Raw genomic sequence first — 16,336 nt, forward strand, 5'->3', positions numbered from 1 at the left:
TTCTTGCATTCGTTTATCGCCTTCGCTTAAATTGATTTCGGTTAAATTGACCATCAAATCTATGTTGACAATTTTTTACCTAAACGTGCAGCAAACATAATTCTTACTCTCTCTCGGCGACAACATTGGTGTAGTCCTGTGCCTGGTCCCGCAACCTTTCGGACATCCGGTCGTTGTTTTGCTTCTGTTCTTGCACCCAGATGTTGACGTTCTCAACAACAGCTTCACTCTCGTTCCGCAGTCTGTTGCCGTCCCGGCGCGACTGATCCAGCTCTTGTCTCAAGGAATCGTTCTGACCAAAATGAGATTTGATGAGGGTTACAATCATCATCATCATCAACCAATTTTGATTATAATACAGGACATGAATTAATCCTCATGTCGAGGGTGTGGCCTGTCTGTCTGTCGAGAACGAAGTCTTCCCCTCCACACCTCGCGATTTATTGGGTTGATAGAGTCCATGTTCAGGGCTACGAGGTCACGTTTCACAAGTTCTTCCCAAGAAAGTTTTGGTCTACCTTGACCCCGCTGTGCTGCGAATGTCTTTATATATTTTATAATACAATATATTATACAATATCGGCTTTATATATTTTCCTGATTTTTTTCGCTTTATTGCACCACAGACATACAAATTACGGTAACAGCTTACAGTTTCTTAATTTTGGTTTTAAATCAAGCTTTTCAATTGGAAAGTTTCAGATAGTCGTGTTGTGAAGAGTTTTTTTTTTTTTTTCTTTAACGATCTTGCTCAAAGCGTAAAAGACGCTTTACTCTATTGTGTTGCTCTGTATAGTTACCTGGCGAGCTGTAGCGGCGTACTTTTGCTGCAAACTGTCGAGTTGCTGACGATTATTCAGGGACTCTTCAGTTAACGTCTTATGTTTGCCTTGCAAAGCTGCAAGTTCAACCTGGAAGCATCAACAAAGACCCAAGTAGACATTGCATTCAAATGCATTTTCACGTAATATTTGTGTTTAAGTTGTACTCATGTTGAGTGAATACTAGAGTGTTTCATTTTTTCCACACTTTCGAAATTGAAAACGTTCGGGTTTGCGTATGATGGGATTTTGGACACTGATTTGAAAAAGGTAATTTTTATTCCATTATGACGTCATTTAGATGTGGCACCGCGTGATCGAAATTCATGTGGGGCTAAAAATAGGGGATTTCCCGTAGCTCGGTAACGGAACATGGTAGAAAGACGAAATTGGTGTTAAAATGCGCAGAAGGGCCGCTTTCTTATACCTTCTTAAGAGACTTCATTGCCGTATCTTCCTCGCAAAGCGAATTATATCGAAAAAACGATATTTCGCATAGGCCTACACAAGGTGTTGCTATAAGTTCAATTTTTTTCGTCAGTGGAGCTGTTGCTACAAATTTGCTTTGCATTACTGCAACAAAGCTAATAAAAATAATGAAAGTTGAGAGTGAGACCCATTTGGCTAACTTGGAAAGTTCTGATAAAGACGAAACTGATCCAACTATTTTGATAAAACCCATCACATGTAGGAGTCAGTTCGCAAGACTCTGAAAGTGAGTAGTGAAAGTTGCATAATCGCAGACCACCGAATGACAAGCATCCGTCAGCAATCCGACCAACTCTTGTGCTGTGAAGGTGCTGAAATCGCTGCTTCACCATCGACGATATTCCGTCAACGTAAAAAAGTTCGCATGATGGCATTGCAGAAAGTTGAAGTGCAGAATGTTTCATGGCCAGTTTATCAATGAGAAGCGTGGCAAGGCGGAAGCATTGATCGCAGGTAAATCTTTTTCCTCCGATACATCTGTCACAAGTGAAATTTTGTACAATACCATCACACGGGATGCTTGCGAAAGTATTTTGCCTAATATTTATTCAGTAATGGCAGACACGACGGCGGTCAATACTGGTAAAAAGTCGGGGGTTAACAAACGTTTAGAATGCAGTAAAATCTTCAGAAGGTCAATTAAAAAATGCACAAACAAATCGAATGGTTTGCTGAACAGAAGGAAGTTACCAAAGGACAAAACGACGATTTTAGGAGCGATCAAATGTGCATGCTGGTGTTGGCTTGTTCTACATTTATGAATGTATCACATAATTTGAAGCATCTTTTGATTTATAAACAAGAAACCATATGCAACTCATATTGCAAAATGCGTCATGTGCGCCCATGATGTACCTCCATCTTTCTGGAGGTCGATTGATAACAGTAATCGTTCCACTGAGCGACGAATCGGAAAGCTCAAAAATGTTATAGGAGAACGAATTAGTGATGAAAGCAACCGACGTGCTGATTTGCGACTTCGTGCATTTTTGTGCAACAAGGAATGATAATGCTTATTATAGTACCGGTAGCGTTGTTTGCTGTTAAAGAGTTATGTTGTTATTAGAACGATCAGTTAATACAGGCAATAGAATGAGAGAAATGAGAACGTCCAGAAATGTAAGCCGGTTTTGCAAAACATCGTTCAGATATACAGTACTGCAAGATTAACTGTAGACATCATTAGCAAGTTTAACAGTATTGATTTCGTACCAGTATCAATTTATCTCTGCAAATTCTCAGCTTTGCATTACGAATACAATTGCTAAGTTTGCAACAGAACAATTACCTTGAGACCGTTAAAGAAGTATTACGAAAAATAACTTATTTAGGAGCAAAACAAGTACCGTGCATCATAAGTTGTGAAAAACGTTTTTTTCGATATAATTCGTTTTGCGGCGAAGATACGGCAATGAAGTCTCTTAAGAAGGAATAGGAAAGCTGCCCTTGTTTCGTCTTCGTCGGAACTTTCCAAGTTAGCCAAATGGGTCTCACTCTCAGCTTTCATTATTTTTATTAGCTTTGTTGCAGTAATGCAAAGCAAATTTGTAGCAACAGCTCCACTGACCGAAAAAATTAAACTTATAGCAACACCTTGTGTATACGAAATATCGTTTTTTCGATATAATTCGCTTTGCGGGGAAGATACGGCAATGAAGTCTCTTAAGAAGGTATAGAAAAGCGGCCCTTCTGCACATTTTGACACCAATTTCGTCTTTCTACCATGTTCCGTTACGGAGTTACGGAAAATCCCCTATTTTTAGCCCCACCGAATTTCGACCACGCGGTGCCACATCTAAATGACGTCATAATGGAATAAAAATTACCTTTTTCAAATCAGTGTCCAAAATCCCATCATACGCAAACCCGAACGTTTTTAATTTCGAAAGTGTGGAAAAAATGAAACACCCTAGTGAATACTGAATAAGCAACTTGTTTTTTATGTAATAAAACGTTTGTAAGAATAACATACCTTCAGCACAACCAGTTGTTCTTCTCTCTTGGCAATTTCCGAAATGCTCTGCCGATTCTTATCTTGAGTGACGCTCAATTCGTGAGATATTTCCTTTAGATAATAGAAAGTAATCACCGAAAATGCAAAAAAAACTTAAGTCTATCAAGAGTCGGACCAAAGATGCTTCTGAAATGCTTCTGGTTTCGCAGCTTTGCATGCAATTTAGATTTTTTTTTAAATCAACAGCAAGTAACGTTAATGTAACAAAAGTTTGACGAATGTGGACACGAACAAACTTGGTTTTCTTTGGATAATTTTAAAACTGATTTTTTACAAACTTACTTCTAATTTCATTTCATAATTGCGCACTTCCTCCTCGGCTTCTTTGTTCACTTTTTGAATCTTTCTCAACTCATTGCGGAGTTTACGCAGTTTCTCTTCGTAGACCGCAATCTGAGATAAAGTGACATATGAAACACACCAAATCATAAAAATAATATTGTTACAAAGCTTCTAAAAACGATTAAGTTAAAAATGCGCTTCAATGTTGGCATAGCGTTGCCAATTTTCTTTATGATGATATTGTTTTTTTTTGCAATAATACATAATAATTGATGTGTGGTTTCTTGAAATCATCAGTATATGGTCCAACAGGGCAACCTCTCCATCAAGATCATAGTAGACAGCAAAGTTTGGGGGTAAAGCCAGTTAAAACCAGCTAGCTCAGGTCTGTAACAAGGTAACGGGTGGAGGACCGGGCAGAAGACCAAACATCAGAGAAATTAGTTCATGACACCTTTTGGTTTTCAATAGAGCTGTTGTTTTATTTTTCTATGCAATGACATTTGGGAGTCTACATGGCATATTGAAAATCCATATTTCCGTTTAATACACAAGAACGGTAGATAAAATAAACAAAAATAAAACTGACTTCCTGGGCCATGGCTTGGTTCTCATGCCAATTCTTTTGAAGCTCTGACTTTAAATTCGCATTTTCCTTCGAGCTCTGACCAAGCTGGTCCATCGATTCTTGCTTCGTGCCTTCTATCGATGAAAGCTAGAAAATCGTTTTCTACTTTCACTTTCAGTATTTTTTACATTTTCTTTTTATTGGCAACGAAATACGTAAACTTTGGTGACGTAAAACGTAACGACGCAAAGTTATCAGCAAAAACGTAAAAATGTCAACAATTCACTGCATTACACGATGAAATCAAAATAAGAACCTGAATTTTAAGATCGTTTAACTTTTGGTTGGCGTCCAGCAGCTGACGGTGGCAATCTTTATATTGTTGCTGGCTCATTTCAAGGTCCTGCTGGACTGTGGTCAGGTTGTCTTCGTAGCGTTCGATCTGACATAGAAAGGGTTTAGTCTTTCGTTTTTTCACTCGATCAGCGATGTGCGACAAGCAAGACAATTGCGTTTTATCAATGTTAAACAATGTAGCGGCAAATGTGATTATCTGACAACACAAAATATGTAAAATTTTACACTAATCCTTTTTGAAAAAGAAAAAACAAACATACAGCTGATACATCACACATGCATACATAATTGCATATTTATAATAAAGATGACAAGGATTAATACTAAACCATTGCTTATCGAAGGTGAATTTTATATTTTTAGAAGGAATTCACTTAAGTCGCTTACTTCCTTGAGCCGCATTTTTTCTTGCGCTTGTGCGTTGTTGAAATGACGCTCTAAATCAACTAGTTGGTTCTTCAAGTCGTGTATCTCATCCCTGGAATCCATCAGGTTGCGTTGGCTTTCAGAGAGAGTGTCTTCTAACTTGGCTATGTGACTCTGATCCTCTTTCACCTGAACAAAAGATCACAAGTTCTCACGGATGATGACATCTCCTGCTGAACACCAGATCCTTCAGTAAGGAAAATCTGTTATTTTTACATTGGCTCAACGTCTACAGATGTTGTAGATGTATAAATGGCGGATTTTGCTGTCTGGGGAGTAGCTTCAACAGAGCACTTGACTACTATAGACAAACAAACAAAGTATTGGATTTTTTTCTCCAAAAGGTGAGGGATGTCATACCAGTACAAACCTGTATCTGCAGGTCCGATCTAGCATTTTCCAGTTTCTCAATGTTGTTAATTAAATCAGCAGCTTGACTGTTCAACTTTTGGACTTCTTCTCTTGACTCAGTGTGACGTCGCTTCTCAGTGTCCAATTGGTTTTCAAGAGAATTCGTAACATTTTGAAGACTTTTAACCTTAACAATGTACAGTATTGGGTTTTTAAATGATAGTCTTTCGTTTTCAAAAGTAATTAACTTTAAAATTCAAACTTATTTTCCCAACAAGAGAAGAGAAATATATTCATCCGCTGCGTATGACATCGGACTATTGACGAAGGCACTACGATAGCCTGAAAACAATCAGAGTACAATATATATCGAGACAGCGGCTTCTTAAAAGTGACACTTTAGCAAGCAATGATAGTGTACTTGGGTGTGTGCGGTTGAGCATAACAGAACTGGTTCGCCACCAAACAATGTAATAAATGACACGGTTACAAGTTAACTCTCTGCGTTTATTTCTTGCGCGATTGATATGAAACTCATTTACTCGCCTTCTCTTACCTCGTGTTGGAAAGTGTTGTTTTGAGCGCGGCTATTCGCCATGTCTTCGTTCAGATTACCAATTGTTTCTTTGCATTTATGAGTTTCATCTTGACAGAATTGGAGTTGTTGTTTCCAGTCTTCAATTTCATGCCTAAAGAGATTCTTTGCTGGTCAGACATCTACTGTACAACCAATAGAAAAGTAACGACCTCTAATGACAACACAACGTTTACCTTTGCTTGCTTATCACTCTCGCTTGTTCAGAGGCTTCATCTTCGGCAGAACTGCATCTGTCTTTGACTTGCTTCAATTCCGCCTTAAGCAGAAGACGATGCATCATGAAAAATACCCATTAACAATTTTACCAGCAAAGTGCCTTGTTTAAATGTCAATTTGATCAGCAGTTTCCACTGAATAGAAAAGAGCTCAGCAAAAGACAATTGAGCCGATTGAGCAGAAGAGAAAATCGAGGGAAAAATGTGGAAATTGAAGAAGTGTCACTAGTTATGTGTCAATTGAACACTTTCAAAACTTGTTATAGTCCACCCACTCTTGCATTGGTGGTGAAAGGCAAGCTTCTCGATTACAGCAAGATATAGAAAAAAGCACACTCGCGGAACCTTTAGCTGCCGATTTACGAAACAACAGGGTGAAGCGAGTCCTGCAGAACATGATTAGTAAATAAATGTTCAAGCAGGGGAAGATCGAGTTGGGGTATTTTTTGTTAAAGTGACAAAATGACGCGCACAAGGTTGAGATGAAAAAAAAGATGGAGAAAATCATACTCGATGGAAAAGATCCAGCTAGCAAATAAATCTGCAGACGTTAAATCAATGTAAAAGTGACAGATTTAGTTGTCGGGGACCTACCCACAACAAGGAATATTCAATAACTGCGTGTAATTTCAAGTTTTTAATATCAAGTCGTGAAATTTATCTTCAACCAACCTGTAGTCTCTTATTGAGTTGTTCAGACCTGGCGAGGCCAGTCACTTTCTCGCTGAGTTCTTGTTGGGTTCCAAGCAAGTTCTGCTCCTTGTGAAGCACTCGCTCTTCGTAATGTGCCAGCTATAAAACAAGATGGTTAATCGTTGTAGGTCCTCAAACATTTTACTGAAGTCTGCTAATGGAGATTTTCGCTTTTAATATGATCCGAAAATATCGGCTCCGAGTACTTCCTCCATCATGGGCTTGTCGGGTATAAGAGACAGAAAAGCAAAATTGTAAGTATCTCTCTTTCTTTCTCGCTCTCTATTTAGCTTCAAAGAAGCCTTGTCTTCACCCGGAAACATCTTTACAATACTAAATCTGGACATGCAATTCGATTGCAGCAGAAATTATATACATGTGGGCCGTGGGGGCGTGACGCCAAGAACAATGACTTTGACCAAGAACAACTAGGCGGCCGGTAAAAAGAAACAAGAACATTCGTGAATGTCATTGAAAACCAATACTTACCTCCTGAGCGCATTCTCTGTAGCGCGTTCGCGTCTCTTCGAGAGTCTGGCCGATTTCGTCAACCCGATCGCATGCTTCTACTCTCTTCTTCTCCGAATCATTGCGGGCTCGCGCGGCGCGGTCCAACTCAATCTGTTGAAGTGAATAAGTGAAGCGGAGACAACCTTGGCAGAAATCGGCTTTCGTGGCAAACATTTTCACATGAAAATAAGCTCACAAAACATGTTTAAAATGAATGCAAAACCAAAAAAAGAAGACCTGAAGCATCTTTTTTTTTTCAAAGTAAGGTTTTGGTAAGTATGATAAAATCAAGATAAAAAAGATTTTGCCGTCGAAAGGCAAAATTGGCTATCTCGCAATGATAATACGTCATGGTTAAATACACAAAACTTCTGGATCTATTCCAAGGGCTCTTTCTTCGGTTTGTTGGCATGGAGAAATGTCCTCAGGCCGAATAGACATTTGCTAGCGTCCAACTCTCGCAATACGGGGCACAGGACAGGATACGTCAAATCGTAGAGTAAGTGAGTGATTGAGTGAGTGTCATTGCAACTTTCACCAACCTGCATCTGATTACATGTACCCTCCAACTGCTCCATTTCCTCATTCTTCTGAGCGATGTTGTCATGGCAAGAGGACAGATCAGTTCTCAACTTTTGGAGCAGAGCGTCTCGCTGATTGATTTCCTAGAATTTTTTTTTTTTAATAAAAGAAAAGTCGGTTTTCCTGTTAACTTCACTATTGCCTATTGTATGAGCAGCGCTTTAAAAGCTCAACTACGCAATTAATATTAACACAAACTGATTACTCATTCAATATAATTTTATGGTTGCATTTTTACGTTCGTTGAATGTTCTTTGGCATAAATCATCGTTTTTAGAGTTAGGTCCTCAATTGTTCTGCAAATGCCAGCATTTGATGAATGCAAAATAGCAGTACCATTTTTACAGTTAACATTTATATTAAAGTAACCTCTTTAAAGCCCTCGTTGGCATGTCTTTCAAACTCCAACTGCCTGCCAGTCGTTGCTAGTTTCGCTTTTTCTTGTTCAACTGCAACCAGTTTTCTCTCTTCGGATTCGTCGATCATCTTCTGAGCTTTTGTCAACTCTTTTTCCAAGTCTTCAACCTGGAAATATGTTTATGCAAAATTGGATAAATTCAAATGGCAACTAGAATAGTGTAACTTCTCTAGCTTGTCTGAAAACTTAACTAGTCAAACTTGGAAGCACATATTTAAAGGTGAAAAGATTTAAAAACATACTCGTATTTCAATTTATTTTACGTAAAATAAACGTTAAATAACGGTTCCGTACCTCTTGTTGTTTATCCTCCTTTTGTAATTCGACTTCACCAAGTTGAGACTTTAGTTCATGAATTAGTTTCTGGGACATATCCACCTGATGTTGTTTGTCCGCTACGAGTCCACGAGCATCGGCTAACTCCCGTTCTAACCTGTAACCAAGCGCCATTAGTACGTATGTTACGTAATATTATGTAGCTTACGTATACGTTTATTCCACATAGCTCAATAACTAGCTTAATTCGTATATTGTGACACCTGAAGGAAAATTCGAAAAAGTGTCACTAATAGCGAATTGTCATTATTGTCTAATTCTACCTATAGTTTAAAAACGGGACTTTGCAACAGATGTCACCATAGCGAAATGTCACTATAGATGAAGTCACTACTATTTGCAGTACTTTGAATCGTATACGGATACATTGTACAACTACTGTTGAATTTGTAGCCAAGTTTTACTGTATAAGACCAGTTGTTTTATTGTTATAAACAGTACAAATACAATTAAAATTCAGTTGAAAAGAAAAAGACACAATGGATAAATCCAAATAGGAAGGAGGAATCTGTTGTACCGTGTCTGGAGAAAATAGAATTACGATCAACAAAAGCTACACATCACAACCAAGGTCACTTACTTCAAAAGCTGATCGTGTCTTTCGTTGTACTCCTGGTTGCTATGAGTGTGGGTTGCTCGGATCTCCTCCAGATCAGCTGTGGTTTGAAGGAGTTCGGATTGTGTCTTGGCAAGCTGCAAGGAAGAGGAAGTTAATGGAAGACATTATTTTTTGCTAGAATAGTGCAACAATTTTTTAAACAACACTTAGAAAAAAACTGATGTTGAAATAGGTTGAAGAAATAATACTTGCAAACAGATGTTACATTACATCAACATATGAAGAGCCCAGTTCCAAAACCGCTTAGGCGCCACTTTTACCAAAATTGAGTTTAGAGTGTCATTAGGTAGAGTATTACCATAGGTACCTACTATCCATTCCTTTTTTCCAAAACCTTCTCTTTCTGCTTCAAATTCGACACTAAAAATTGCGTTTTCTTCCAAAACCGCTTACGCGCCATCACACTTTGTTTCCAAAACCACTTGTATCCACAATTAACCAATCATATTAAGCCATTGTATCACGTGACATATCGCTGATTGTTAAACCGTTTTCGTCATCGTTTCGTGATAAGCAGCAGTGTTACCATTTGGCAAATTTCACTACCAAATTCGAGATTTGGCAGAATTTTACGTTGTTTGGCAGTAAAATTTTGAGTTGGCAGAATTTTGGCAAACATTTTTGGTGAGTTGACAGTCAGTCTCTGGTCAGTTTGGCAAAATTTGAAATGTGTTTGGTAGTTTGAAGCATCTACTATCTGGCAACACTGATAAGCACTGCTGTAGGCTTGCAGCCTATTGTTGCAGTTACCAACGGTGCTTAGTAGTCTACTTGAGCTTTATAACTGTGTTTTTTTGCTTTGTTTAAAGTGGATTTGGATTGTGGTGATGAATTAGTGGTGGTCAGCTTGGAAAAATGGTTTCAAAAATTGGTTTCTGTCATTCTGGCAATTTTTATTCTCCAGTTTATTTCCAAAACCGCTTATATCCACATTTCTAATTTTATAAAAAGGCGATTCTAAGCCTTCTAATATTCCTTAGATCTGGACAAACGTCATGGCTCAATTCAGTAGGTAGTTATACATCGTTAGAAATCAAAAGCGCATTACATTTACCAAGCGAAACTGTCATAAACGTTTTTCGTGGTTTTCTCGAAATCACCGAAAGTGGATGTAAGCGGTTTTGGAAACAAGCTCTTCATATACAAATTGCTGTCTTGTTCTTCATATGAGTCTTTACTCTGTATGGGCGACAGTCTATCTTTCTACCAGTTCAGATTGGCGATGTTGTAAAGCGAATATAAAAATAAACTTCAAATTGAATTTAATAGAAGAAACACAATAACAAATTAATTGAAAAGATATATGAAGACTTAAATAGGGGTTGAAGTTATTTTTTTTTGAATAAATACGATACCTATTGGAGAACATCCCATTACCTCTTCGTGTTTATCTACAAGTCTTTGGGACAAAATGTCGTTTTCGTCACGCATGGTTTCCACTCTGTGTTTCGCAACCCTGTTTTCTTCCTGCCCACGCTGTAGCTCATTGGTCAGTTCGCTGACAACATCTTCACAAGTTTCCACCTGAACAAAAAAGCTTTAAAGTGAAAAACCGAAAGAAAAAAACTTTTTTCCCATCTATGAAGCTATCAAATCTAAGATGTAAAACTACATTGAGGAAATTCGTCATGTACTGATTTGTAGTTGCACCTTGATAAATCTTTTCAGCATAAACAAAATTACTGGTATTTTTGAAAATAAACCTGGTTGAAAATTATTTTGATGACAAATTTAAGCAAAACGTTTCTTGTTCAAAGAAAGTTATTATTGCTTTGTCGAAGAGTCAGGTGGTTACAAAAAGAATGAATACCTGTCGTTCATATTCTGCAATGTTTTGCTGTGCCCGCGAGATGTCGTTTGCGAGCTTGTCAATCAATTCATCTTTTTCGTTGACCTTTTAAGATAGTTGATCATGAAATGATATAGATTTCATTAAATTTTAATCGTATTTTTGGCAAGCTTGGTTTAAAATTTTAGATTAATAGTAACTGGCAATAAATAATAATTTAGAAAAGATTCTTTTCAACAAAAACATATATAACTAGTGAGGAGTTAGTTGTTGAAAGTTTTTTCTTTTTAACTTTTTAATTTCAAATTAACGGTGGAAGCTTGTGCTCAAGGTAGGTCGTTAAAGCAAGACCGTATATGAACAAAACATATCAACGACAATAAGTCATATACTTCTTTTGTTGCTACAGCCAGTTGGTTTTCTATCGTTTGGAGATCATTTTGAGTGTCGCCAAGTCTGGATAAGGTTTCTTCGTGACCTTGGCGGGCCTTCAAAACAAAACCAGAGTTTAGTGATGAACTAATTCGTGAAACATTTTCTGCACTATTATTACTTCAAACTTGAAACCACACCAAAATTGCAGACAAAAGTTGGTCGATTTAAATGAAGAAAACAGATCCCAAATGCTCAATTAAATCGTGGCTTAGCAAACGTTTGTCTACTAAATTGGTTTTTTTTTTCAGAAATAACATGAATTTCAAAATCTATGGTTTGTGGACTATGATTTGCCTAGACGTGGGCAAAAGCTTTGTCTAAGCTTTATCCACATCCATTCTACCATGAACTGGGCTTCCAAAACCACATCCGGTAACTTGAAGACAAAACAAATGCTCGAACACGATGGTTTGAAAAACATTGTCAAATTTTTTTTACAAAAATAAATCATCAAAAAAAAGTAAAAGATATATTTGGCCCAACAAAAAAAACGAGTGAAAATCTTTCCAAACAGAAGATGACATACGGAGGAAAGTTGTTGGGATGCGGAGTCCAAGGAGGCTTTCAACGTTCTCATCTGATCTTCATCTTGCAGCTTCCCTCTCTTAAGATCGCTTATCTCGTCCAGCTGAGTTCTTAAATTCTCCTCACATTTGTTGAGCTACGTAAAACACCCAACTTGAGCACACACACTTGAGGTACCGTACTTGCTAAATGCTAATTTCAGCTACTCACCAGTCGCAATGAAAAAATGTACAAAAATATAGCAATCCAAAATAACCTTTTTGAATTTAACATCAACTGAATGCAAAGTGCCACAGTATTATCCAGACCAGATTACAAAGTTTGTTCACTTTACTTCTTTTTCACGTTTTCAAACTCTTAAATCAAGAAAAAGGGTTGATTTTGCAAAAAGCAAAAAGGCGGAAAGTTACTGACTTCGTTGAGTAGGTCTTGCTGTTCTTTGGTAGAGTTGGTTAAATCTTCTTGTAACTTTTTGACGTGCTTCTTATTGGAATCTAAGTCGTCTTTAGTTTGTTTGTACTCACTGTCCATCTTGCCCATCTGCTGACGAAGTCTATTGAGCAAAACAAGGAGTATTAGATTTTTTTTAACAAAATGAAACTCGTGTTGAAGTTACTTTTATTTATCAAACTTAACAAGCAAATCTTTTGGGATCATAAAGGTAAATTTTGCTCCGTCAGCAAAACACACAGGCAACAATTTCATTAGGACGGTTTAGGGCAATTACGCTTGCTCGCTTGTGTCACCAAGGCAACACAATGGGCGACTATTGAAATACCAAAATCAAAAGCAAAAATGATGTGAAGGGATTGTTGAGTAAGTTTAGACATTCTGTGCGAATGCACTTAACCGAAGATGCAATGCAGCCAAATTTATGCACTTTCATCCCCACCACTTACCTGTCGTTTTCTTGCTGCAGAGTAGCTATGTCGTTCTTTAAATCCTTCTTTACAGCTTCAAGTTCCCGCTGCAAATGGTCACATGACTTTGTAGCCACTCTCAATTCCTGCTCGCTGCTTTCAAGCTTCTGTTTCTGCTGCTGAGATGAACCTCTTTCCTGCACCAACTGAAAACGGAAATTAGCGTACAAAAGAAATTGTGTTTAAAACCATTTTTTGAAAGAGAAATTTAGTCGTTCAGTTTCCCTTCATTTGACTAAAGCTACGAAGTTGATAATATCAACAAAACTAGAGAAAATATCAGTAACTAATACAAATATGACGACTTAACACAAGACTATTTAATCCAGTAACTTGAAAGTGAAAGTTAATAATGCAGGACCAGCATACATCCGGGTGCTTTATAAAGTGAGTGCGAGGATCATAAATGCAATTTTTGAAAAAAACAGAAACAAATTACAAGGTGTAATTGGTTCACCTGTAAATTCTGGGTTTCAATTTTTTCTCTACATTCTTTTAAATCTCCGGCATTTTGCTTCAGTTTCGCATTCAATCTTTCGATTTCGGCAACATGCATTTCGTTTTCCTCTTTCGTTCCCTTGTACTGCTCGTGTACAGTGTTCAACTCGGTGTTCAGTTTCATCAACTTCTGGTCGCGGTTAGAAACCTAAGAAGGAAATTTTTTTTCGTTACTTAAAAAGGGCTAACATGTGTATGGCCGAAAACGTTCGTAGTTTATAGTTTATGTTCAGTTTAATATATTATGTTAAATGCCGTGTGGTTGCTTGGTTTTATCTGTTTATGGTTGAAGAAAGTCACCTCTTTACCAAAATTGTATTAAGAAGGAAAAATTGGTAGAATTTAAACTTAAACTAGTTGCTAAATTCAAAGACAAAGAATATACACTTTCGAATTGAAATTGATTACGTAATCAGTAATCGCTTTCTCCTGGAAACATATGCATTTTCTCAATTTAGAAATTATATCCACTCTCCTTACGTTGATATGAAATGTTATGCAGCAACAATTTAAATTTTTACAACTCAGTAGCGAAGTGGTCCTATCTTCTCATTCTGGTAGGCCTGGATTCGATTCGAGGTTGGGTCAGTTAGTATCGAGTTAGTAAAATAACCAAGTAGGGTCACAGTTAGCTAAGTTAGCATCTTAAAACGCCCAAAAATAGAAAATAAACTAAACACAGCTTTCCAGTATACCTCTTCCTGTGCTGTGCGATGCTTCTCTGTTAGGACGGCGACATCTAGCTCTGTTTTGTGTTTGTAAGTTCGAAGCCTGTGAGAAAATGAAAAATATCAAGGACACTTCTTTCTCAGGTATTATTTAAAAGGAAACATGTGAACTGATCATTCAATATGAGCATTCAATATGAGAAAAGTTTACAAGATGCTTGGGTTTTCCTGTATTTAAGAACCATATCATTTGAAGTGAAACAACAAACATTAACAACATTTCTTCAAAGACTAAATAAAAACACAATCAGAATCATTTAAGCCTAATTTATGGAAAAATGAAAATAAAATGAATGGATTGCGGTTGTATCCGTAGCAATCCTTCTCAGCGCTTTGTAATATAGGCCATTTCAACGCAGCCGTAGATTGGCACAACTGAGTACATGCCAGAATTTGGAGGACCTATCGACTCACTGACTCAGCTCCTTGGAGCTGTCTTGCATTTTTTCTTGAAGCTTTTCTCGCTCCTCTTTCAACTTTGCAACTTCTTCCTCCTGAGCGAGCAGTTGCTTGTAGCACGCTTGGTAGCGCTGTTGCTGTTCAGTGACGTCACGTTCCATTTCTCCTATCTGACGTTTGATGTGAACGCTCTGTGCGTAGAATGAACAAGAGCGAGTTAGGAGATAAGAAGGGCAGACAAAGTTCTATACTTGAAGCACATTTGTGCAAGTCGACTTTAAATTTCTGCAATGGGGTATGGGCATACGAGTAATTCCACAACCACAAAATTACAAGTTTTAACGTCGTGACAAACATTACATTCTGACACGAATCTTAAGAGAAAAAAAGTTAAAAACGAGATAAAGTTCTAGAAAATCATCCGAATATCAGACTTGGATGACGCATAAATCGTCAGCCACCTCCTCGTCGTTGATTCGTTGAGTTTCGCTCAAATCCACTTTTGTTCTCGCCAACTCGTCCTCCAGCATACGAATGGTTTCGTTGCTTTGACCGCTCTGGAAGTATATAAAATTATGAGAAAATATGTAAACAAGAATGCTCTTATTTTGGTGATTTTAGCCGAAAACAGAAACCCAACCTGTTTGAAACTCAATTTCGTGTGAAAGGAACAAAAAGTTTATTTTTTATTTTTTAAATCTCGAGCTTGGTTTGCGTTTCTTGAAAGAGAAATACTTCGCATCATTGGAGGTTCACATGATCAAATGAACATTCTCACGGTTGGCAAATCACGCGATGATTCACATGATTCGACGCAACTTAACGATAAAGAAAAGACAAGAAGGTGCCGTGAATTTTGAGTAAATCAGTTCAATGGCCAACAATTCTTATGCACGAGTTTTCCCACTTCAGTAAAAAGAATATAGTAGCATCCAGGCTTACGCCAGGTGGTTGAAGACGTAGATAAAGTGAACGGGAAGGTAAGAAAGCCAATCATCGTGTGCCCCTTAAGCATGCATTTGAGACTGTCCGTCCAACGACACAGCCGCATACTCTTGAGCGGTGTTGGACAGTCGCCCTTTCGAGGGCCGTACCAGGGCTCTCACCATACGACTATTCAACCGGACGTAAAAATATGACTCACTTGTGAACTGGCAAGACGGTATTTTTCTTTGAGCCTGGTAGCTTCAACAGTGACCTTGTGTAGCATGTCATCTCTGCTGGCCAACCGCTTCAGCAGCTCCTTCTGCTGTGATTGGAGGGTTACTGAAAATATATCAGTTGCAGAAGTGAAGTTAAGTAAAGGCCAACGTTATGGGGTTTTTAAGAACAAAAGTTGGGATGTAAGTTGGGTAATAGGCCAACGAAATTTGGTTTTGAGGAGAATACAATATTCTTGTTTTACAGTGTTAAATATGGAAAACAGAAAAAAAACTTAAAACAATTTTACTAATTGTTTGTTCAATATTTTAAACACGCATGTTTAATGCACGCGTACACACGGACAAGAAACTAACCAAGATCATCTTTCAATCGTTCATTTCTCTCTTCAGTGGCTACAATCGATTCTTTAGCATTTTGTAACTGATTTTCAAAATTATTTGCTTCTCTCTTCATATGCTCCAGCACCTGCTTATGATGGGCAGCCTGCAAAAAACATAAAAAAAAAACTTTTGTTTCTTTCAGGCTAACGAATTTTTTGTTATTAAGGTTGTTACCCTGAAGTACCAACTATCGACTATACTTAAAGTCTTGTTGCCGGT

General features: G+C 37.7%; 1 protein-coding gene across 1 annotated transcript in view; it reads right to left on the reverse strand.

Annotated features, from left to right (window-relative positions):
- LOC145771907 (uncharacterized) overlaps positions 1 to 16,336 on the reverse strand; it is a 51,421-nt gene that overhangs the window by 13,269 nt on the left and 21,816 nt on the right. Inside the window, exons 23-50 of the mRNA XM_082583666.1 lie at positions 16,091 to 16,220; positions 15,718 to 15,839; positions 15,035 to 15,130; positions 14,589 to 14,764; positions 14,142 to 14,217; positions 13,406 to 13,594; positions 12,928 to 13,094; positions 12,443 to 12,581; positions 12,030 to 12,164; positions 11,461 to 11,556; positions 11,090 to 11,173; positions 10,657 to 10,803; positions 9,241 to 9,353; positions 8,619 to 8,757; positions 8,276 to 8,431; positions 7,867 to 7,989; positions 7,304 to 7,435; positions 6,794 to 6,913; positions 6,080 to 6,162; positions 5,865 to 5,997; positions 5,328 to 5,495; positions 4,919 to 5,086; positions 4,491 to 4,616; positions 4,196 to 4,321; positions 3,607 to 3,717; positions 3,283 to 3,375; positions 801 to 911; positions 108 to 292 (exon numbers count right to left, since the gene is read on the reverse strand). Coding sequence (XP_082439792.1) covers positions 108 to 292; positions 801 to 911; positions 3,283 to 3,375; positions 3,607 to 3,717; positions 4,196 to 4,321; positions 4,491 to 4,616; positions 4,919 to 5,086; positions 5,328 to 5,495; positions 5,865 to 5,997; positions 6,080 to 6,162; positions 6,794 to 6,913; positions 7,304 to 7,435; positions 7,867 to 7,989; positions 8,276 to 8,431; positions 8,619 to 8,757; positions 9,241 to 9,353; positions 10,657 to 10,803; positions 11,090 to 11,173; positions 11,461 to 11,556; positions 12,030 to 12,164; positions 12,443 to 12,581; positions 12,928 to 13,094; positions 13,406 to 13,594; positions 14,142 to 14,217; positions 14,589 to 14,764; positions 15,035 to 15,130; positions 15,718 to 15,839; positions 16,091 to 16,220 — 3,644 coding nt within the window. The remainder of the gene's footprint in view (positions 1 to 107; positions 293 to 800; positions 912 to 3,282; positions 3,376 to 3,606; positions 3,718 to 4,195; positions 4,322 to 4,490; positions 4,617 to 4,918; positions 5,087 to 5,327; positions 5,496 to 5,864; positions 5,998 to 6,079; positions 6,163 to 6,793; positions 6,914 to 7,303; positions 7,436 to 7,866; positions 7,990 to 8,275; positions 8,432 to 8,618; positions 8,758 to 9,240; positions 9,354 to 10,656; positions 10,804 to 11,089; positions 11,174 to 11,460; positions 11,557 to 12,029; positions 12,165 to 12,442; positions 12,582 to 12,927; positions 13,095 to 13,405; positions 13,595 to 14,141; positions 14,218 to 14,588; positions 14,765 to 15,034; positions 15,131 to 15,717; positions 15,840 to 16,090; positions 16,221 to 16,336) is intronic.

Source organism: Aplidium turbinatum, chromosome 6, assembly GCF_918807975.1.
Source record: "Aplidium turbinatum chromosome 6, kaAplTurb1.1, whole genome shotgun sequence".
Classification (NCBI taxonomy): domain Eukaryota; kingdom Metazoa; phylum Chordata; class Ascidiacea; order Aplousobranchia; family Polyclinidae; genus Aplidium; species Aplidium turbinatum.